This window comes from Podarcis vaucheri (assembly GCF_965113315.1).
Source record: "Podarcis vaucheri genome assembly, chromosome: 17".
Lineage (NCBI taxonomy): Eukaryota > Metazoa > Chordata > Lepidosauria > Squamata > Lacertidae > Podarcis > Podarcis vaucheri.
Window position 1 is genome coordinate 984,501 of NC_138755.1, and position 22,823 is coordinate 1,007,323.

General features: G+C 47.6%; 1 protein-coding gene and 1 long non-coding RNA gene across 4 annotated transcripts in view; one reads left to right on the top strand and one right to left on the bottom strand.

Annotated features, from left to right (window-relative positions):
* Window positions 1–591: 591 nt before the first annotated feature.
* On the bottom strand, window positions 592–13,801 carry LOC309522567. Its single transcript, XR_014215136.1, has 3 exons — window positions 13,730–13,801; window positions 5,229–5,394; window positions 592–1,625 (listed from the first exon to the last, which is right to left on the bottom strand). It is a non-coding gene; the product is annotated as an uncharacterized lncRNA (long non-coding RNA).
* The window catches only part of LOC309522519 (caM kinase-like vesicle-associated protein), a 42,514-nt gene continuing 21,909 nt past the window's right edge, over window positions 2,219–22,823 (top strand). Inside the window, exon 1 of one of the 3 annotated variants that reach the window (XM_082205860.1) lies at window positions 2,219–2,244. In XM_082205860.1, the coding sequence (XP_082061986.1) occupies window positions 2,234–2,244 (11 nt within the window). In that variant the 5' untranslated portion in view covers window positions 2,219–2,233. Of the gene's footprint in view, window positions 2,245–2,532; window positions 2,721–15,416; window positions 15,440–22,823 lie in introns of those variants that run through there. The other 2 variants (XM_082205861.1, XM_082205862.1) reach the window with 2 other exon arrangements.

Below are 22,823 nucleotides of genomic sequence, written 5' to 3' on the forward strand. Positions count from 1 at the left end.
ATAATGCCCCACTTAAAGCCGCAAAGGGAGAGGGACCTGGCCATGTCTGCTCTCCTGCTGGAACAAGGCCACATTTTGCTCTCTCAATGTATCCCAATGCTTGGCTCCTGCTGTTCCAGCCCTTGGCTTTCTGACTTGTGACCTCCCTTAACCTCAGCCTCTGCTCCTCTTTCTTGTAAGATGAGACCTGCAGGATTTGGCCAAAGGCCCATGCAGTCCCTCATCTTGGTCTCACTCTCCAACCAACTGCCCAGGGGAAGCTCCCAAGCAGGACCTGAGGGCAACAGCGCACTCCCCACTGGTTCCAGTTACAGATAGGTAGCCGTGTTGGTCTGCCATAGTCAAAATAAAAAAATTCCTTCCAGTAGCACCTTAAAGACCAACTAAGTTAGTTCTCCCCACTGGGCGATTCCCAGGGACGGCTACTCAATGGCAGAATGAGTAGGACAGAGCTATTGGTTGCTTCTCCTCTTGCTTCCGCCTCCGTTCTTCCAGGAAGTGGGCTTGCTTAATAGCAGTTGGCGGGTTGGGGGTCAGAAGGCCAAGTTGCGCTCAGTGTGCAGCAATTGAAGCGCATTGCCATGGGGAAAGTCCATTTTAAGTCCAGAGTTTTGACATTTCCTAATTGCCACTACCAAATAAGGCTGTGTGCCCAACCTGCATGGCCTAGGGCTTTGAGTAGAACCCAAGTGTCCTGCCACCCCCCTCCTTCCACAGCCGAAATTGTGTATCTCACACCCACAGAGGTTCCTGCTGCAGCAAATAGATTTGCAGATTACACATTCAGACAGACGTTGCTCTCGAGTTGGTGCCACTGTGGCACTTATGATGCACTTGTGCATGGGGTGAGGCACCATCACAAAGGTCTGCACATCCCTTAGGAAATATTCTGCACATGCACACATACTGCTCTTTCTGGAAGAAACTGCAACAAAACCAAACCACAAGTGCACAGAGTTAAACCCCCCCTGCTGATTTATAAGCCCAGGCTCCAGAACACACCAGAGGTTTATGCAACTGCTGCAATAGAATGAATGCAAACAGGCCATTGCATATACCGTATGCACACACCTAAAGGAAATGCATTTGGTTCTAGAATTTTCCAGCTCTACAGCTCCATGCAAATAATCAGCTACATAAAAATGCACAGTTGTTTACAGAGAAGATATGGGACGGCACCGAATTTCTTAGGAACAGTTGCATTAGTGCAGTCCCTGGTCATTTTGTCCCTTTCTCCCAGCTCCCATCACTTGCCCCTGTTCCAAGCCCCTTCCATGCATCCCTGTATCTTGCTATCCAGTTGTACCCCTTGATTTACCCGTCACTGCATGTACACAGACACACATATTTGTTTATTTGTTTCCAAGCTGCCTTCATAAGCAGAGTTCTCTGGTATGATGTTCACAGCCCACCATCCTACCCCGGCTGTGTCCTGTTCCCTTTCCTTTGCTGCCACGGGGAGGAAGGGTTTGCGGATGCTGACTTTCTGTTTCTTTTTACAGTGTGATGAGTCCAAGAGGAGGACCTCCAGGTGTCAGGCAGCCCCCAGCATGTCGCTTGACCTGTGTGATCAATATGCCAGATGGGAAGCAAAAACGGGGAGAAATGCCGGCAAACCAAGAAGCCTGTTACAAAAGAAGCAGAAATGGAGATGGCAGGGTGGGTGGGTGAAGAATATAAAGAGCAGCACAACAACACGATCACTCTTCTGATCTGGAGAAAAGCTGCTTGCTAATACCAAATATGAGAGGCAAACGCTGATCATAAAACAAAAGCCATCTATTGAGTCTTCAGAATTGACAATTCGCAAGAGCATACATTGATGTATCCCAAAACTTACTACACACAGAGAGAGTCTCTGTAACAGAAACGCACACAGAGGAGAAAGAGAGAGAGGTCTCTGATATACTAGTCTAAAGGAAGGCAATACACTTTGCAGATCCCAACTGGGATAACAGGACTATAACCTCTCTCCCCCCCCAGGCAGCCCCCCCTCTCCTTTGTGGTGGAAAGGCACAAATGCATCAGCAACCGGCTCGCAAACACAAACTTGCACCCGTTGGTCCTCCTCTTCCACAGCTGCGGTGGTCGGAGAGGAGCAAAGGGGCGCTTCGCTGCATGCCCGGGCAGCTCTGCAAATACTTGCCAACATACCAAACTCCCCCCCCCCGCCCCTCGCCCGGCAGCCACAACCACCTGCTGTGCAAACGCCAGAGAGAAGCAGATGTAAAGGATGTGGCGCAGGTAAGTACAGGTCCCTTGAGGCAGGCAGAGCCACGAAGATGCGCAGCGACTGAGGGACCATTCTCACATGTGCTGATGTGCGTGCATTTGCAGGCACGCGCTACACACACATGCAATATTTCACAGAGCAGGCACACTGTCTCTGACACAAACATACACACACACGTCCACCCTCCCTCTTGCCCTCTCTTTGCCTAAATCACATGTCCCCAGCCTCGGGCTCTCCATGTGTTCCTGGGTCTCTCCTCCCTCGGCGCCCCCCGCCCCAGCAGCCGCTCCCGCCCCTGCTTTCTTCTCCTTGGGCTCTCTGCCAGGCAGGCTGTGCTCACACACTCTGCCAGGGAGCGCAGAGGCAGGCAGCTCCGTGCCATGGCTGAGCCATCCCAAGCTGCCGACCCTGTGCCCCGTGGCCAGCTGTAACGTGGGAACTCATCCCGCCAGCCCCAGGAGGGGGAGGGACGCGCAGCTCCCCCCAGGTAGGAAACGGGAGGGGCAGCAGGAGGGCTGGGGGGTGGAGGAGTTTGCATTTCGCGCAAGTACGCGGGAGAAGGATGCGGGAATGGATGGACCGCAGGTGGCGCGCAGGGCGTGCATGGAGCTAAGATTGGGACTGGAGACTGGGGCGCAGGAGCGCAGGAACCAGAAGTTGGGATACAAAGGTGGGCTGGGATTCTGACCTGGAAATGGGAGGGGCAGCATGCTGGGTGCGCCACAGCTCAAGCGATTCCATTCTTTAGACACCCAGAAAGTTTAGGAGCATCTTTGGGACGGGGCAGAAGTTCCCTCTGGGTGAGGACAGGGCTGTGAGAAGAGGGCTGCACAGTAAAGGAGAAAAAGCAGAGGCGCTTTGGGTGCTGAGGGAAAGCGGTGAATAAAAGGCACTGGCAGCACCATATAAGAGAGCACACGTGCACACAATCAGAAGAAAGGGGTTTTTAAAGCTCCTGCCAATGTATTTGATGCACTCAAACGCCTGCCAGGCAGTAGGAGCTTTGTAAAAGCTCATTCTACATCTCTCAAACACACACACACACACACACACACACACACACACACACACACAGGCGAAAATGGACTACAATATAGCTGTATTGGTGTGTTTGTAATTATATATAATTTACACAGTAGAAGTGGGTTCAAACGTGTGTGTGTGTTTATGTATCCACATTATTTTGAATCTTTTGTGTCTGTGAAAGATAATGCATCCAGGGATCTCTGCAAATGCATTCATGTGCACTAATGCATACGTATCTCCTGTTTGTATGCTTTTTCTATTGGTTGGTATATGACCACCTATGTGTCTTTGAGCAAGCACATGTGTGACTCAATAAACCATTGTTCTCACCTAGCTACATTTGTGTGTATGGACAGATAGATGTGTTTAGGTAGCATGTGCATGCAAGTCACAGGGTTCTTTCCAGTGCCTTGGCAGGAACTTTACAAGTGTGTGTGTGTGTGCTGCATTGCTCACAGGGTCTCTCTCTCTCTCTCTCTCTCTCTCTCTCTCTCTCTCTCTCACACACACACACACACACACACACACACCCCACAAGCATAGTCTTTTACTGCAATCTATTGGATTTAAAATAACAGTCATCAGCTACTACAGTTTATTACAGAAGAAGGATCACAAAATTCAGTTCTGGTGGTGGAGTCAGCATGGTATATGGGAAGTTCACTGGACTTCTGAGAATCAGTAATCCTCATGGTTCTGGAAAGATGATTTCAGGAGACCTGGGACATGATCTCAGTGGTCGGCTTCCTCCCTGACACTCCCTGCCCTTTCCTTCAAGAGTTTGAGATCCTCTCCCTTCCACCTCTTTGGAGTCCCATTTCTACACTGACTTCTGTTGCACTATTTTGAAAATAGGACAGACTACCTAGTGGACCTTGTCTCCTAAGAATCTGTTAGCGATTCTGCTGATACCCTGTGGGTTCTGTGTAGCATTAACAACATCTGATTGATTCATTAGATCAAATAATATTTGCATTATCATGTGTGTGCCTACGTCTAAACTGTGTTGTACATTCTGTTCCAATAATTCTCAGTTGTCAATTATGACGCTTGGATGTGCAACAAACTGAGGTCTCCAATTCCCTAACCCCTCTGTTCCCACACAATTCTGCTTGTAGAGTTATATCAGGACTAAACATGCATGGAGAATAGGGAAAAACCTGTTCTGTAACCCTTCTGGCACATAAGAGTGGTTGTAATGCCTTCTATTCCTTGTTAGGAGATCTTGAGCATGTGTCCTGTTGTGTGCATGTGTGCTTAGACTTGTGAGTGTGCTGCACAACTGCATGTTGTAAGCGCATGGATTAAACTAACTCAGCTCTGAAAGAGGATAAGATCACAGGGGACTTTTGAATATATATTCTCCCTCTCCCATAATGCTGTGACTGCTCAGGATCACCCAATGAAATTGATTGGCAGTAGATTCAGGACAGACAAAAGAAAGCACTTGTCACATTATTAATTTACAGAATTCATTGCTGGAGGATAACGAGATGGTTCACTGTCACAGGTAGCTTTGAAGGGAGATCAGATGAATTCAGGGGGATAGATCTATCAAAGGCTAGTGGCCATGGCAGAAACGCTCCACAAAACCTCCATGTTCAGAGGCAGTGCACCACGCAAGGTCAGTTGCTGGGAGGCAGAATCAGGAGAGGGCTCGTGCCTTTGCCCCTGGTTTATGCATCTGCCTGACCGCTATGGAAAATGGGATGCAGGACTAAGTGGGTTTTTGGTCAGGGCTTCCATTATGCTCTCATGAAGCATCTCCTGCCTGCTCAGTCCTGTGCTCCAGGTATGGAAATGTTAAAATTAATCTCATCCAAGCAGAAACATCCTTATATCTCCCCCATCCCTTTCCCCAAAGGCAGAGTTATGCAATCTGGGGATCTTTCCTTGAAAACCCTTCTATCAAGTTGGGCGTATTTGCTGTGGAGGCACCAAATGGGACAATGATCAGCAGATCACTTACCTGGGATCACCTGGGTGGTAGAATAAGGATGGACCTTCTCACTGAACTTGGGAAACTAGGAAACAATTCTCTGGCATGGTCTCCAACTCTCTTGGACAATCCTATTTGCACCTTCTGTCCTTCGTGGGATAATGCATGTTCTCTATTTCTTTCTCTCTCTTTCTTCCTGAGGGGTGCAAGGAAGTTAGACTCTCTGGTTTTTAGACAGTAGGCTGTGAGCGCATTCACACTCAGAGCCAGCACAACCTGTTAGGTGAAAATTAACTTTGCTTCCCCTTCCACCCTGGATCCTGGTTTCCTTCTCGACCTCATTAAAGCGTTTCCCAGTCGCATTGTGCACTGACTGGTGTGATTCTACAGGGTTTCTGTAAGGATCTCTCTTAGCCCTGTCTGGAGGTGCCAGCTGCACTGAGCCTGAGGATGCGCTGCCTCTTAGCTGCCTCTCTTCCCCTTGGAGGGGTTTCCGATGAGCCTGGATTCTCTTGTCCGCAGCAGCAGCCCTGATGCCCTCCAGGGTCAGCCATCCCTGTTCCTGCTAGACCTTCTTCTGGACAGAATAACCCACACAGATCATGTACCCTGACTGGCTTTGCCACTGTGGCAACCTGGTCCAGGCTCAAAGCAGAGAAAGGTCGGTCATGAATTGCCATGAGGAAGCTGCATTCACAAGTGGGGCAGCAGAGTGAGCAAGAGAGGAGCCGGACCCCGAGGCTCCTGATCTGGGACTAGGAACATGCCTCACACACATGGCGTGCGGAACATGTTTCCGATGAGGCATCTTGCTTAGGGGAAAAGGCTTAAGAGGTCAGAGATTTCTAGGTTGGAGGTGGGTGGGAAGACAACCAGTTGAGGGGTTTATAGCCATTTATAAAATTAGGAGTGAATGAGTTACTTTCTCTCAGAGCATCAGGCACTGCTTCCCATAGGCACCGCGAGCACAACATGCTCGCATGCCTTGGCCACCACAGATCTGACACCCACAGAGGAGAACTTTCCTGTCTCCTCCAAGGCTACCGTGCTTTTTGGGCTGAGTCAATTCTCACATTTACAGCTGCCAGTCAGCAAGTGTAGAGGAACCAAGTGTTGAGAAATGCAGACACATGTGTGAACCAGCCCATCTGCTGAAATTCAGGCCAAACCAAATGGAAAAACTTGTTCACATAACACAGAATAATCCCTTGAGCACACCTGGCCCCCAATTTTATGGGTGTGGGTGTGTTAGCAAGCCCCCTCCAGCACCAAGCAGTCCCCACCTGCCCCACCCTGTGCCCCCCACTGCTTCCCCTCCTAGGGCTGCCACTGCTGCAGTCGCCAACCTCAGCCTCCCCTTTGCAAGGGAAAGGCTTTGCCCAGCAGCCTTGCTGTAATGGAGCAGAGAACTGAGCATCCCCTTAGCCCATTTGAGCACTGTTAGCAGGTGAGGCCGGGAGCAAGCTGGAGCATGCTGGGAAGCTGGGGCCTGGAGCTGGTCGACTCTTGGGGGGAGTGGCAGTGTCCGCTCTGCTGGACCAGGCCAAGGTGCGTGGCCCTGGCAAATGCGCACTGTGATGGGTCTTGCTGCCAGGCCTGGCTGTGCTGTTGTTCTGTTATTGTTTTGTAGTATCTGTAGTATCTGTAAATTTTCCAACACTACAATTCTATGATTCTTTTATAAGCTGTCTTGAGAATGCCTGAAGGGCAGAGTATGCATTTGAGATATCAATGTTCTCTTGTGGTGGGGAATTGGAGAGGCTCTCCAGACCTTGTTGGACTCCAAGTCTCATTATCGCCAGCATGGCCAATGGCCAGGGATGATAGGCTCAACATCTGGAGGGCCAGAGGTTCCCCAGCCCTGGCTTATGGAAGTAATTGCCACGTGATACTAGGTTAAACAGCAAAGCAAGTTAAGAACAGGACACCCATGGTCACAGGCTGATGATACCGTGAATGAAACTGCTGGGAACTGTATTCTGGAGTTTTGAGGTAAAGCGTGGATCACACTGTCAGAGCTGCTTCAAGATCCTAGCTCACAGAGGATCACGCTAGCCAGCGGTTACTTTGTAAAAGTCTTTATTGAGTTACAGTTTCCATTCTCAAGCTGCTGCGTGCAACTCTACGTCTTATGGGTTAGACCGGCGAAGCTCCGTCTGAGTCTCCGCCCCCTGTACACCAGCTAAGTACCCTAGCCTTACTCCACCTTTTCCGCCTGACCGTTCTTCTCTGGGTCCCTCTGCCCCCCGTGGTCTCTTCCTTTCTGGACGCTTCTGACGCTGACCCCCCGGGCCCTTCTGTCTCCTTGCAGCGGGCTTTAGGACCTGGCTCCCTTTCCGGGCTGCTTACTGCGCCACCTTCCTGTGTATTTGAACTTGGCGCGCGCGCCCAACCTTCCACTTGCCGCCTGACCGTTTCCTCGCTCCCCGATGGAGGTGTGGCCACTCCTGACTCATGCCCTCCCTCCTGCTGCGAGCTGCCAGAGCTCGGTACCTGGCGCCCTTCCTCTCCACTGCGTTCTGTTGGTGATGCTGGCCCCGATTTCCAACTGCTGCTCTCTGAGCCCCCTCTGGACCCTTCTTCCTGGGGTGTCCCCCTAAGCTCCCCCCTTGCTCTGGCCACTGGCGCTCCTTCCTGTGAATCTTCTGATTCACTGGAAAGACTCGGAGATCTCGGGTTGTCGTCATCACTCATCTTTTCTTCTGCCTCCTCCCCCTCGCTCTCTGTTTCCTCCCTTGCCCTCGCCTCTGCTCCTGAACCCCTGACACACACCCAACTCAGTTTTTTCCACTCTAATCCGGAGAGGCTGTTTAGTGTTTGGATCAACACCTGAAAGTCGGTGTCTGGATGATGGAAAATGAACTGAAGATGAATCCTGAGGAGAGAACTGAGGAGATCTATTTGTCCAGGGCTAGGAGGACAGCATACCTGCCAGCACCCAAAGAAGCAAGTGTCTGGTTTGAGGTATCCCTCAATTCCAAATTTTCATTGGAAGCCCAAGTAGCAAGGAGTGCCTTAGCCCACTTCTGGTTGGTGCACCAACTAGGGCTGTTCCTGGACTGAGCTAGCCTGGCCTCAGTGACCTATCTGGGATAGATTACTGCAAAGCAGTCTATGCAGGGCTTTCCTTGAAGATGGTCTGGACACTTCAAGTGTGCAGAATTCTGCTACCGGGCTGCCAGTGGAGCAACCTGTAGGGATTATGTAACACCAATTCCAAAATCTATTCACTGGCTGCCTGTGAATTGTTTTTGTCGTTTAGTTGTTTAGTCGTGTCCGACTCTTCGTGACCCCCTGGACCAGAGCACGCCAGGCATTCCTGTCTTCCACTGCCTCCCGCAGTTTGGTCAAACTCATGCTGGTAGCTTCGAGAACACTATCCAACCATCTTGTCCTCTGTCGTCCCCTTCTCCTTGTGCCCTCCATCTTTCCCAACATCAGGGTCTTTTCCAGGGAGTCTTCTCTTCTCATGAGGTGGCCAAAGTATCGAAGTCTCAGCTTCAGGATCTGTCCTTCCAGTGAGCACTCAGGGCTGATTTCCTTAAGAATGGATAGGTTTGATCTTCTTGCAGTCCATGGGACTGTCAAGAGTCTCCTCCAGCACCATAATTCAAAAGCATCAATTCTTCGGCGATCAGCCTTCTTAATGGTCCAGCTCTCACTTCCATACATCACTACTGGGAAAGCCATAGCTTTAACTATATGGACCTTTGTTGGCAAGGTGATGTCTCTGATTTTTAAGATGCTGTCTAGGTTTATCATTGCTTTTCTCCCAAGAAGCAGGCGTCTTTTAATTTCGTGGCTGCTGTCACCATCTGCAGTGATCATGGAGCCCCAGAAAGTAAAATCTCTCACTGCCTCCATTTCTTCCCCTTCTATTTGCCAGAAGGTGATGGGCCCAGTGGCCATGATCTTCGTTTTTTTGATGTTGAGCTTCAAACCATATTTTGCGCTCTCCTCTTTTACCCTCATTAAAAGATTCTTTAATTCCTCCTCACTTTCTGCCATCAAGGTTGTGTCATCTGAATATCTGAGGTTGTTGATATTTCTTCCGGCAATCTTAATTCATCCAGTCCAGCCTTTCGCATGATGAATTCTGCATATAAGTTAAATAAGCAGGGAGACAATATACAGCCTTGTTGTACTCCTTTCCCAATTTGGAACCAATCAGTTGTTCCATATCCAGTGTAGCTTCTTGTCCCACAAAGAGATTTCGCAGGAGGCAGATGAGGTGATCAGGAACTCCCATTTCTTTAAGAACTTGCCATAGTTTGCTGTGGTCGACACAGTCAAAGGCTTTTGCATAGTCAATGAAGCAGAAGTAGATGCCTTTCTGGAATTCTCTAGCTTTCTCCATAATCCAGCGCATATTTGCAATTTGGTCTCTGGTTCCTCTACCTCTTCTAAATCCAGCTTGCACTTCTGGGAGTTCTCGGTCCACATACTGCTTGAGCCTTTCTTGTAGAATTTTAAGCATAACCTTGCTAGCATGTGAAATGAGTGAAATTGTGCGGTAGTTGGAGCATTCTTTGGCACTGCCTTTCTTTGGGATTGGAATGTAGACTGATCTTCTCCAATCCTCTGGCCACTGCTGAGTTTTCCAAACTTGCTGGCATATTGAGTGTAGCACCTTCACAGCATCATCTTTTAAAATTTTAAATAGTTCAGCTGGTATATCATCACTTCCACTGGCCTTGTTATTAGCAGTGCTTTCTAAGGCCCATTTGACTTCACTCTCCAGGATGTCTGGCTCAAGGTCAGCAACCACACTACCTGGGGTGTACGAGACATTCATCTCTTTCTGGTATAATTCCTCTGTGTATTCTTGCCACCTCTTCTTGATGTCTTCTGCTTCTGTTAGGTCCTTACCACTTTTGTCTTTTATTATGGTAATATTTGTACGAAATGTGCCTTTCATATCTCCAATTTTCTTGAACAGATCTCTGGTTCTTCCCATTCTGTTGTTTTCCCCTATTTCTTTGCATTGCTCATTTAAGAAGGCCTTCTTGTCTCTCCTTGCTATTTTTTTGGAAATCTGCATTCAATTTCCTGTATCTTTCACTATCTCCCTCGCATTTTGCTTGCCTTCTTTCCCCCGCTATTTGTAAGGCCTCGTTGGACAGCCACTTTGCTTTCTTGCATTTCCTTTTCATTGGGATGGTTTTCGTTACTGCCTCCTGTATAATGTTACGAGCCTCCATCCATAGTTCTTCAGGCACTCTGTCCACCAAATCTAAATCCTTAAACCTGTTCCTCACTTCCACTGTGTATTCATAAGGAATTTAATTTAGATTGTATCTTACCGGCCCAGCGGTTTTTCCTACTTTCTTCAGCTTGAATTTTGCTATAAGAAGCTGATGATCTGAGCCACAGTCAGCTCCAGGTCTTGTTTTTGCTGACTGTATAGAGCTTCTCCATCTTTAGCTGCAGAGAATATAATCAATCTGATTTTGATGCTGCCCATCTGGTGATGTCCATGTGTTGTATTGTTGGAAAAGAGTGTCTGTGATGACCGGCTTGTTCTCTTGACAGAATTCTGTTAGACTTTGCCCTGCTTTGTTTTGATCTCCAAGGCCAAACTTGCCAGTTGTTCCTTTTATCTCTTGATTCCCTACTTTAGCATTCCAATCCCCTATAATGAGAAGAACATCCTTCTTTGGTGTCATTTCTATAAGGTGTTGTAAGGCTTCATAGAATTGGTCAATTTCATTTTCTTCAGCACTAGTAGTTGGTGCATAAACTTGGATTACTGTGATGTTAAAAGGTCTGCCTTGGATTCGTATCGAGATCATTCTATCATTTTTGAGATTGCATCCCAGTACAGCTTTCACCACTCTTTTGTTGACTATGAGGGCCACTCCATTTCTTTTACGGGATTCTTGCCCACAGTAGTAGATATGATGGTCATCCATACTGAATTCGCCCATTCCCATCCATTTTAGTTCACTGATGCCCAGGATGTCAATATTTATTCTTGCCATCTCATTTTTGACCACATCCAACTTACCCAGGTTCATGGTTCTTACATTCCAGGTTCCTATGCAATATTTTTCTTTACAGCATTGGACTTTCCTTTCGCTTCCAGGCATATCCGCAACTGAGCGTCCTTTCGGCTTTGGCCCAGCCGCTTCATCAGCTCTGAATCTACTTGTACTTGTCCTCCGCTCTTCCTCAGTAGCATGTTGGACGCCTTCCAACCTGAGGGGCTCATCTTCCAGTGTCATGACTTTTATATGCCTGTTGTCTTGGTCCATGGAGTTTTCTTGGCAGGGATACTGGAGTGGCTTGCCGGTTCCTGCTCCAGGTGGATCACGTTTGGTCAAAACTCTCCACTATGACCTGTTCATCTTGGGTGCCCTGCTCGGCGTAGTTCATAGCTTCTCTGAGTTATTCAAGCCCCTTCACCACGGCAAGGCAGTGATCCATGAAGGGGACGTGATCCATGAAGGGGCCTGTGAATTACCTTGCATTATTTAAGATATTGCTATTAGCCTCTAACTATGGGACGCGGGTGGCGCTGTGGGTAAAACCTCAGCACCTAGGATTTGCTGATCGCATGGTCGGCGGTTCGAATCCCCGCGGCGGGGTGCGCTCCCGTTGCTCGGTCCCAGCGCCTGCCAACCTAGCAGTTCGAAAGCACCCCCGGGTGCAAGTAGATAAAGAGGGACCGCTTTATAGCGGGAAGGTAAACGGCGTTCCGTGTGCTGCTCTGGTGCCGGTTCGCCAGAGCAGCTTCGTCACGCTGGCCACGTGACCCGGAAGTGTCTGCGGACAGCGCTGGCTCCCAGCCTCTAGAGTGAGATGAGCGCACAACCCTAGAGTCTGTCAAGACTGGCCCGTACAGGCAGGGGTACCTTTACCTTTACTAGCCTCTAAAGCCCTGAACGACTTGGGACCCAGGTACCTAAATGGATGTCTGTCCCTGGGGTCAGCTGGAGAGATCCTGTTTGCAGTCTCACCCCCACTCCTGAGACGCCAGGAGGGTGACCTGTCCCCTCAGGGCATTTTCTGTGGTGGCTCCCCAATTCTGAAACTTCTTCCTTGGAGATCGAAACTAAAGATTGTTTTATTTCACCAGACATTTGGTTGAAGAGTATTTACTATTGTATTTAACTGATCTGCTACTCTCTTGTCTACTCTGTAGTTCATGTACTTTTATTGATTTTATAGTAGTTTTATTATGTTTCTTTTTTTGTTTCCCATTTACACACATACATTTTCATGCCTGTTTTAAGTCATCTTGGGCTCCATATTTGAGGGAAAGTGTGGCCTTCAAGGCACACTCGCATCATATATGCAAAGCCCATGGCTTCCCTGCTCCCAATAATCCTGGGAACTGTAGTGGATTAAGGGTGCTGGGAATTATAGCTCTGTTAAAGTGGTATAAATGGACTTTCAATGTATGGTGTGGATTTGACTTTGTCTAACAAACAAATTATTCAATTTTTCTTTTAGGATCTAGGACTCAGATGGGAATTTGAACAGAATATAGTCATAGAAAGTAGTTCTGGTTGTAGCAATAGGCACTCATTGCACTTAGAAAATGAAAAATACTTCACAGACATTACCTGAGTAATCCTTACAACTATTCTGTAAGATAGGTCAATATTATAATCCCCATTCTGAACAAGGAAGGGAATGAGGTTAAGGCCAGAAATAAACAACAGCCTGCTATTGTTTTTCCAGAGAGCTGAAGGCAGTTTGAAAGAGAGACCACTATTCACTTTTTTAAAGAAGAGAATAAAAATATAAAATTGAAAGATTTGTTAAATTACTTTCTTATTGCTGCAAGTCCACCAATTTCCCAAATATGGAAAACATAGTCTGAAATAAACACCTCATTGTGGTGGAGTAATATATGGAAAAATGCAGGACATTAAAAACTTATATGGTACACCCATTTTTTTAAAGGAAAAACATGTTGTCTCAGTTTGGTGGGATTTATGTAAATGAATACATTAAAAAAGAAAAAATACATTTGTCTCTTCTTGACGTAGGTGACCCTGTGGTCTAAACCACAGAGCCTAGGGCTTGCCGATCGGAGGGTCGGCAGTTCAAATCTCTGTGATGGAGTGAGTTCCCGTTGCTCAGTCCCTGCTCCAGCCAACCTAGCAGTTCGAAAGCATGAAGTGCAAGTAGATAAATAGGTACCGCTCCGGTGGGAAGGTAAACGGCGTTTCCGTGTGCTGCTCTGGTTCGCCAGAAGCGGCTTAGTCATGCTGGCCACATGACCTGGAAAAACTGTTTGCAGACAAATAATGTCGGCTCCCTCAGCCAGTAAAGCTACAACCCCAGAGTCGTCTGTAACTGGACTTAATGGTCAGGGGTACCTTTCCGAGCCTCTCATGAAATTTGGGATAAGGACACCTAATTGCTTGAAAAAGTTTCTTGATGTAATATAGAGCCTTTTATTACTGGTACTCCTTATGTCGCTGATAGTTTCAGTTGTGGGTCTATGTTTCTGTATATTTTTAAAGTCATATGCGCCACACTTCTTGCTCTCGTTTCTTATGACTGTACTCTCCACTTACCTGTCTGCATCTTATTGCAAATATCCGAATAAGCAGCTTTATCATTTCTTCTTGTGAATATAACATCCTATGTCAGCCTTGGTTTGGTTTGGTTTGGTTTGGTTTTTATGTGTTTGTCTCATGAAGTTTTATTTTGTTATCAGAAAAAAAGAAAAGAAAAAAAAAGAGAGAGGGATCACTATTCATAGTGTGTGCATTTCCCCTACTTCTGCTTCTGGTAAACAGGTTTGGGAGGTTTTTGGCATTGTTTGGAAAGCTTGCCACACCTGTTCAAACCAAAAGGACAAAGGAAATATATGAGTGCACCACAAGGAGCAAAACCAACTAGAATCCCACTATTAAGTCTCTTCAAAACTTCTGTCTGTCCCATCTTAGAGAAGGTGGTTTCTTTAAGGCTATCTGGTGAACTTATGGCAAAAGGTGGGATTTGAAACTAAAGATTTGGCTAGCTTGGTTAAGGAGGTTAGAAAGGAAAATATGCACCACAATCTTGGAACAGTAAGAAATCTAAGGGGTCTCAGCATCCCCCTTGGGTTTGGCTCTCTTGGAACAAAGGTCACTGCAGGCATCTGGTGTTTCGTGCTACATTAGGAGGGGTTTTCTACATATAGACATATAGGCTGAGCAGTTGGAAGAAACCATGGCATTAATATTCCTATTGATCCTGTCTAAGCAGGAGATAACCAGAGCATGCACCACTCTGGCCAGACAGTCTGCGGGCAGGGAGGGTCTCAGCCTGAGTACCAGATGGAGCTGGTAGACAGCTGCCCTGGACACAGAATAGACCTGCCCCTCCATGGACAGCTGTGAGTCCAAAATGACTCCCAGGCTGCGCACCTGGTCCTTCAGGGGCACAGTTACCCCATTCAGAACCAGGGAGTCCCCCACACCAGCCCGCCCCCTGTCCCCCAAGAACAGTACTTCTGTCTTGTCGGGATTCAACCTCAATCTGTTAGCCACCATCCATCCTCCAACCGCCTCCAGGCACTCACACAGGACTTTCACCACCTTCACTGGTTCCGATTTAAAAGAGGTAGAGCTGGATATCATCTGCATACTGATGAACACCCAGCCCAAACCCCCTGATGATCTCTCCCAGAGGCTTCATATAGATGTTAAAAAGCATGGGGGAGAGAGAGAAAGAGAGAAAGAGAGAAAATCGGGGGATGCATTAGGAGAAAGCTGGCATACAAATAGAAAATCCTATTATCTGATTCTGCATATTAGTTGTTGTCTGCTATATTTGTGGTGAATACTGAAGCACATCCACTAAATACAGTTTTCTTGTTCTGGTACCAGATTCCACACACACCCTACAATATAGAGAACTTGAAATGTTTGTAATATTTAGCAATTAAATGTACATTTTATTTAATATTTATTTCATAAAATTTATACGTTGCTTGATTGCAAGAAAAGAAAAGAAAGAAAATCAACCCACAAAGTGGTTTACAAAAAGATAAAACAATAAAGCCAAGAAAAATGTACAGCCCGACTGCAAATCATATAAAGTCAAAGGCCCAGGACCCTGCTTGTTTACTTAGCACCATCGATGTTCATGGCACTCTATAGAGGCCGGGGGGGCGGGGGGGGCGACTACTATGTGATATTTGTTTTGTTTTCCTCCAAGAGCAGTCAGCAGTGGCACCTGCAACCCCTGCCGTGTGATATGCCAAACCGCATTTGAAAGAGGGTGCAATTTCAAAAGCAGTAAGTGTTGCAGCACGCCAGAGGGTCAGGTGTTTCAAAGAAGAGAGAAAAGGCTTTAGAATTCCAGTTTGGTTAGATACAGCTTCCTTGTATGAACCTGAGAAGTTCTGGGAGATTTCCTTCCCATTGTCTCCAAGATTCATGAATGCGACACGCCACTGATCATTCTTCATAGAAGGGTTTTCACGCTGTCTCCTCTGCGGCCCCAGCAGAAGGTGGCGCTCTCCCGCCCAGTGCAAATGGGGTAGCCAAGGAGGCACTTCTGTCTGTGTGTGCATGCATAAAGATGTATAGGAGGGTAGCTAGCAAGGGAGCCCAGGTTTGGAAGGGATCTCCCGCCATGGGGTGCCTTGGCCACCCTTGTATCCCAGGGTTTATGTTTTCCAGTGGAGTCATAACATGCCTAATGAAGAGGTCCCCCTGCGTAGTCACAAAAGACAGCCATCTGCTTACAATATACTTACTGGTTGCGCTGGTATGCAGATTTGCATTTCTGTCTCCGGGGGGGGGGGTGTTGTGTGCAAAATATCTATATACAGATGCACCACATTATGTGCGTTCATTCTGAGATCCGGCAACTGTTCATGGCTTGGTGCCTCAGTGCACCCTCCCTTGGGCGTGTGGCGTGGCATGTTTGTGCAGCTAAGCATGGTTGCTTATGCCTGTCTGCATGTAAATTGCTTTTTTGTCCGTGAGACACTTGCGCTGCCTGAGCCGGGACGAAGCCTGGCATGCCCTCAGTGGTGTGTGTGCACTTTGTGGGGCATGTGAATGTGGCACTGGCACAGATGCCAGTCTTGATACAGATGTTCGCGCTGTGTGGCCATTTGTGTGCCTGAGCACCCCCCTCCCCTGCACCTTGGCACTCGCAGGCATCCCTTGGTTCCCTGTCTGTGTGCCAGGTGGGCCTCTACTGGTTTTGCATCTCCTGTTGCACAGCTGTGTAAACAACACAAGGTAGGGTGTGAGCAAGCGCCTGCCTCTCTCCTCTCTCGCTGACTGCGTGTGTCTCCTGCTAGATGTGCCGGCGGGGCCTTCCTTCCATTCTCGCCTGTTAAGTTACCTGACACTAACGGTGCTTTGCTGGGTTGCCATGGCAATGCCTGCCTTCTTGGAGGTTACAGCCTGGATAACAGGGTTACGAGAACTTCCCACAGGCTTTCTCTCTGGCAGCAACAGGTTCTGAGCAGCTGAGGCTGAGAAACCCAAAGGAGGGAGGGGGTCTTCAGCAGGAAACCTTGAAGGAGCTTGTCTGATGGGACAGGGGCAGCAGAAGAAGAGAGGGGCAGGGGTGGCAGCACAATCTTTTGTCTCCATCTAAGCAGCAGTCCACCCTCAAAATCGTATGCAGACTCTGGCTGCCCTGTGGGGATCATCACATCAAAAGCTCCTCTGATCTCCTCTCTTCCTTCCCCTCCTTATTCTCTCTCCTGCGCTCCCTCTTCTGCAAATTCATCCCTGGCGGCTGTTTCTCCAGGTTCCTTCATGGTTTTTTAAGAGGGTACAAATAATTTTTCCACCTTCTCCTCTGCTTCTTCTGGTCATAAAGCTATCAGTCCCCAGATGCGCGCATACACCGCAAGCAGCCATGCACACTCCCTCGTCCCAAGCCACACACTGTGATCACCCCCCCCCCATAAAACCCACAGCTGGGGATGAGCTAATTGTCTTCCAAGTGTGGCACTGCCCCCTCGTGGCATGTGAGCAACTCCACAGCCACCCCAAGGAACTTTGTAGAGAGGAGAGCGTTGTGTAATCGTTGTGACAGCAGAGCGATGGAAACAGAGAAATGCTTTCTGCTTCAGCGTCCCAAATATGGTGAAGTGCGCGAAAGAGATTCTGCACATGCAGCCGCAGACGATGTCTCGCTAGCAAGCAATGGAGGAGAAACTGTGCCTTAGTCTGGCGGAAAGAGAGGAAGAGCGGCATTTCTCCGAAGCCCCTCATTTGAGCTTCATTTTAAAAAAACTATTCCTTTTCATTATATCTCTTTTGCTCCTGATTTCCAGCCTGGGCTTCTGTGGCTGCCCGGAACGGGTACAATGGAATCTGCACTCTATTGTACACCCATCAAACTTAACAATGAAATGCATCCGAACAAGCTGTGTTGTCCTAACTTTCCCCAAGATTGCCTCAAAAAGCAAAACGCAGGAGGCAAGGAGAAGACACATCTTCCAGCACTAGCTCTGCCAGGGTTGTCCCTGGACATTTCAACATCAAAAGATGGAAATCCAAAAGACTTCTTCTCAATCCCCTGACACTCTGCTGTTAAAAAATAAACAGCAATTTGTGGTAAGACACAGCCTAAGAGGGACATCTCTCTCTCTCTCTCTCTCTCTCTCTCTCTCTCTCTCTCTCTCACACACACACACACACACACACACACACATACACAGCCACCCCAGACATCCTTTTTATTGTGTATTCACGATGATATGTGCTTGTGGTGATATCCACACTTTCAGTGTTTCTTCCAACCAGGGCGAGTGCTGGAACATCCTGCTGAAATCCTGTGACTTGCCACAAAAGTTCTGGTTTATACTTTGTCTTTCTTTCCTTGTGCCCCTCCAGAGGGCAATAAGATAGAATCATAGAATCATAGAGTTGGAAGAGACCACAAGGGCCATTGAGTCCAACCCCCTGCCAAGCAGGAAACACCATCAGAGCACTCCTGACATATGGTTGTCAAGCCTCTGCTTAAAGACCTCCAAAGTAGGAGACTCCACCACACTCCTTGGCAGCAAATCCCACTGTCGAACAGCTCTTACTGTCAGGAAGTTCTTCCTAATGTTTAGGTGGAATCTTCTTTATTGTAGTTTGGATCCATTGCTCCGTGTCTGCTTCTCTGGAGCAGCAGAAAACAACCTTTCTCCCTCCTCTATGTGACATCCTTTTATATATTTGAAGATGGTAGCATTTGGGAAAGATCATGGAACAATAAATCGGGCAGAATGATATGTAGGCGGTCCAATATGCCCACCCCTAAAGCACTCTTAGTGCATCCATGGCATGTTGCCATCTGGAGAAGCCCAATCATTGCACATGCAGAAGATGATGGACAGGCTGTTGTGAATTACTGCAATGCTGGGAGAGCAGCAGTGTAGACAAGGACAAGCACGGCAGGCCCCATGACAGAGGGAGCTCCACCCTTCAACACCACAACTACCAGTCCTTGCTCCCAAGCATCTGCTGTCTGAGCTTGCTGCCTCACTCTGCCCAATGGTAGGGCCAGCCCTGACTGAAACTTTGGAGTAACTGTGCTCCAAATTTGCTCCCTGAGGCTGGGCTTGAGAGCTGAACATATTTCCTTGCCAAATGTGGAAAGCTTGTAACCTAAAATGGGAGATGGAAAATTGCTTGCATGAGATGCAACAGTTGCATGCAACATTTCTCCGGTGAAAATAGGGACATCCAATTCCATAATGATAATTTTACTATTTATACCCCACACATCTTACTGGGTTGCCCCAGCCACTCACTCTGGGCAGCTTCCAATATATATAAACATTTAAAAACATTAAGAAATTCCCTATACAGGATTGCCCTCATACGACTCAGGAGTTGGATAACTCCAAACCCTCCAACATTTATCTGATGAAAATAGGGAAGTCCTAAGGAAAAGCGGGACATTCTGGGATCAAATCAGAAATCAGGGCAGCTTTGCCAAATCAGGGATGTCCCTGGAAAATAGGGACACTTGGAGGGTCTGCAGCTGTCATTCATCTTCAGGGTTCAATTCCCTTTCCAGGGCTTGTATGGATGAGGGAATAATGTACCTGATCTCCAGTGAACATGCATTAGGGCTGAGATTCTCAACCTTCTTGGGTCCACGGCTCCCTTAACCAACTACATTCTTTCTGCAGCTCCCCTGTGGGGCTCAGGAGCCCAGTTTTGTCACCCCTTGCTTGCAGAGCTGTCAGCCCCTCACCCTTCCCCCCCTCCCTTGTGGAGTGTTCCCTCAGCCTCCTCTCCTTTGGAGTCCTCTGGGCAGCCGCTGCTGCCGTCCCTGGTCTCTGAGATGCTCCCCCCCCCACCCCAAAGAGAGTTGCCTCCTCACACTGCCCCACAGAGGCCTGGGAAGCACCCCTGGCCACCCCAAAGAGGCATCCTTTGCCTGGGGAGCTTGTAGCCAGGGCTGCTGCAACAAACAGCTGTGCAAGCCTTTGGGAGGCAGAGATGCGAGAGGGCCTCAGAGGGGAGGAAAGAGGGACAGAGGCCAGTGTTGCCTGCAGCACCCCTGACCATCATTCAAGGCACCCCAGGGTGCCACGGCACACTGGTTGAAAACCATTGCAACAGGGTACCACGCGCAGTACAGTCTTCTGTTTCACACACTGCACCTGCTAAAATCTATTTCGAACTGTGAATGACATATTGTGGGTCTCATGGTTTCTGGCATGTATTTAACTCAAACACAGACACTGGCTTAGCTTTAAAACTGTTTGCAGAACAGATGACTACATTAGGCACAGTAGAGCCTTCAGTGATGTGCAATTGTGTGTGCTGCCCAGTGGGGGGGAGTTCAGGCAGAGATTTGTGGTATTAAAAATGGTGTCCGTACAGATCATAGAATCATAGAGTTGGAAGAGACCACAAGGGCCATCGAGTCCAACCCCCTGCCAAGCAGGAAGCACCATCAGAGCACTCCTGACATATGGTTGTCAAGCCTCTGCTTAAAGACCTCCAAAGAAGGAGACTTCACCACACTCCTTGGCAGCAAATTCCACTGTCGAACAGCTCTTACTGTCAGGAAGTTCTTCCTAATGTTTAACAGATGTGCAGCTGTTTCTGCCTGTGCAATGTGGAAGGGTGTGTGATCCAGGCAAAGTAAGCCATGATCAAGGCAGGAACTGTAGGGAACAAGTCCCTACACCATAATCTTAAGAAACTTTTTTCAAAGATAAGTCCCACTGAAAGCAATTGAGCAAGTGATTGCAATTGACTTAAATCCCACTGCTTTTAATGGGCATTACAGTGCAATCCTTAGATGCCTACACAGGGTCTACTCGCATGAAAGTGTTTCTAGCAGCCTCCACCAACCTGGTGCCCTCTAGATGTTTCCACCCACAACTCCCACCAGCTCCAGCAAGGAGGCACGGATGAGAGTTGTGTTCCAAAACATCTGGAAGGGGCCATGTTGGCGAAGGCTGGTTTATTTGCAGCCTGTGTCATGGCTCCCTTTAGCCGCACCAGGAGTGCTGGCTGCAGCCCTGGACATATTTAATATAAATTAATCCACCTGAACCCAGTGGCACTTACTGCTGAGTAACCATGCATGGGAGTGAGCTGTAAGCTACCACAGAGAGTTGGACTAATTTGATAAAAGTGCCCCCATGACCTCTTCCTGTCAGACTTTTAAAATGTATGATTACTGTATTTGTTTCCCTCTTGCTTTATTTTGCAACACTTCTTGTGAAAATAGTTCTATATTGTTCTATATTATTATTTTTTGTAGATTATTGTCAGTTTGTGAATATGTCCTAGGGAAACCTAATCAGATGGGTGGGGAATAATAATAATAATAATAATAATAATAATAATAATAATGGAATAGGACATTCCTATTTTCAGCAGAGAAATGTTGGAGGGTATGATTCTATGCTAAGTGTGTCATTCTGAGCTCATTGGAAGAACGGTGGAATATAAATATAATAATAAATCAATAAATAAGGTGACAAGCTTTGACTGCAGGTTAAGCTGCCACTAAAGGTAGAGACACGGCAGGGGGTTGGCAGGGGTTGGCAGGGGGTTGGACTCGATGGCCCTTGTGGTCTCTTCCAACTCTATGATTCTATGATTCTATGACACATGAGGGGATGAAAAAGCTGCAAATTCTACTCTGGTCCAATCCTGTCTGAGGGCTTATTTCCATTCTCTCTGCTCATTTCTTGTTTGCCCTTCTTTCTTTCTCAGGCTTCCAGCTCCCCCACTCATTTCTCCTGCCAACCCCACAAGGTCTGTGTTTTTCAAGTACTCTGCCTCTTCTGCCCCCTCTCAGTCCTCCTGCCCATCATCCCCTGGGCTGTTTCTGCTTCCTTTCAGCAATGCACACCTTCTCCCATCTCTTGGATCTCATTCCGATGCAAATAGCTTGTTTCTGCAGAGGGTTTTTTGTCAGGCCTCAAGACACTGCAACCCTGCTAATTACTGGTTAGCGCGCGCACACACACACACACACACACACACACACATATATACCCTGCCGCCCCAAAGCAGCTTCTGTTTGCAGCTTTTAAATGCACACCTTAAATGCAAATACACATTTAACATGCTGTCCATTTTGACCCTAAGTTGGCACTGTTTCTCAACATTCTATTGCCGGGCAAGTAATTCAAATTAAGAACTTTTGCTGTTCTAAATGGCCTCTCTGCAAACTATTTCTTGTGCATGCCTTTCTTGTCAATGAGATGACTCTACTATTAGGTAAAGTGAGCTCAGGTTAACCCTTTCATGTACGCAAGTGTGAGTCAGTAATTGTATATTTCAACAGAAGAGATGTGGGTGTTGCACAGCTTACTGTCCACCCTGATCATTTCAAGCATCTTTTTCATTGGTGCCCTTATGTGAGATAAGCACCTGTCTCCATAATTACCTCCTCCAACTCACATCATCCCCAGTCAGCATGGCCAATGGTCAAGGATGATGGAGTTGTGGCCCTCCTGCATTGGTCACCCTGCTTGGAAGAAATAAACTACAAATCCAAGAGTGCAAAAATCAAAGTGCTGAGTAGCCATTTGGAACAAAAGAATTGAGCCTGGTGGCCGACAGCTGAGTTGCTGCTGAGAGTGGCAAGCAGGTCCCTCCTTTTATGCAGGCTTTTGCAACTTTTTCTGGCAGTTATGTCACCCCTTACAAGGTATTTAGCAATGCTGTTGTCAAAATAATAGATTTACTGAAAAGGAAAAAGGGTTAAGGGCCAAAAAACAAGCCTGAGGCAGGAGTTGGTTTGCTTGTGAGGAATTCAAATGTACAGCAATCACAACAGAAAACTGGGACATTTTATTCCTGGGTAAGAAGCAGCTGCCTCCAGATATTATATCCAACTATATAAGTTTGGAGTCAGAAATTATATGGATCTGTTCCTCAGGTTCTTGATGACTCATTGAGAACTGATGCAGGAATGCAGCCTGGCTGACTTCCAGCGAGGGAGTGGGGGAAGAAAGAGACAGATTGCCCCTCTGCTCAGAAAGGAAGGCTATGTCAATCACCAATGACACCCTGAGAATCTTTCTGGAGAGCAAGAGGCCCGTGCTAGGAAAGGAGTTTGTGAACAGAACCCACTGGCTGCCAGCTCTGCAACTGGTAGTCTGGCCACCTTTTGGAGAAAGAGCACTGGAGATTTTACCCACTCATATAGTTGAAAATATATTTAGGTTGTTTCTTC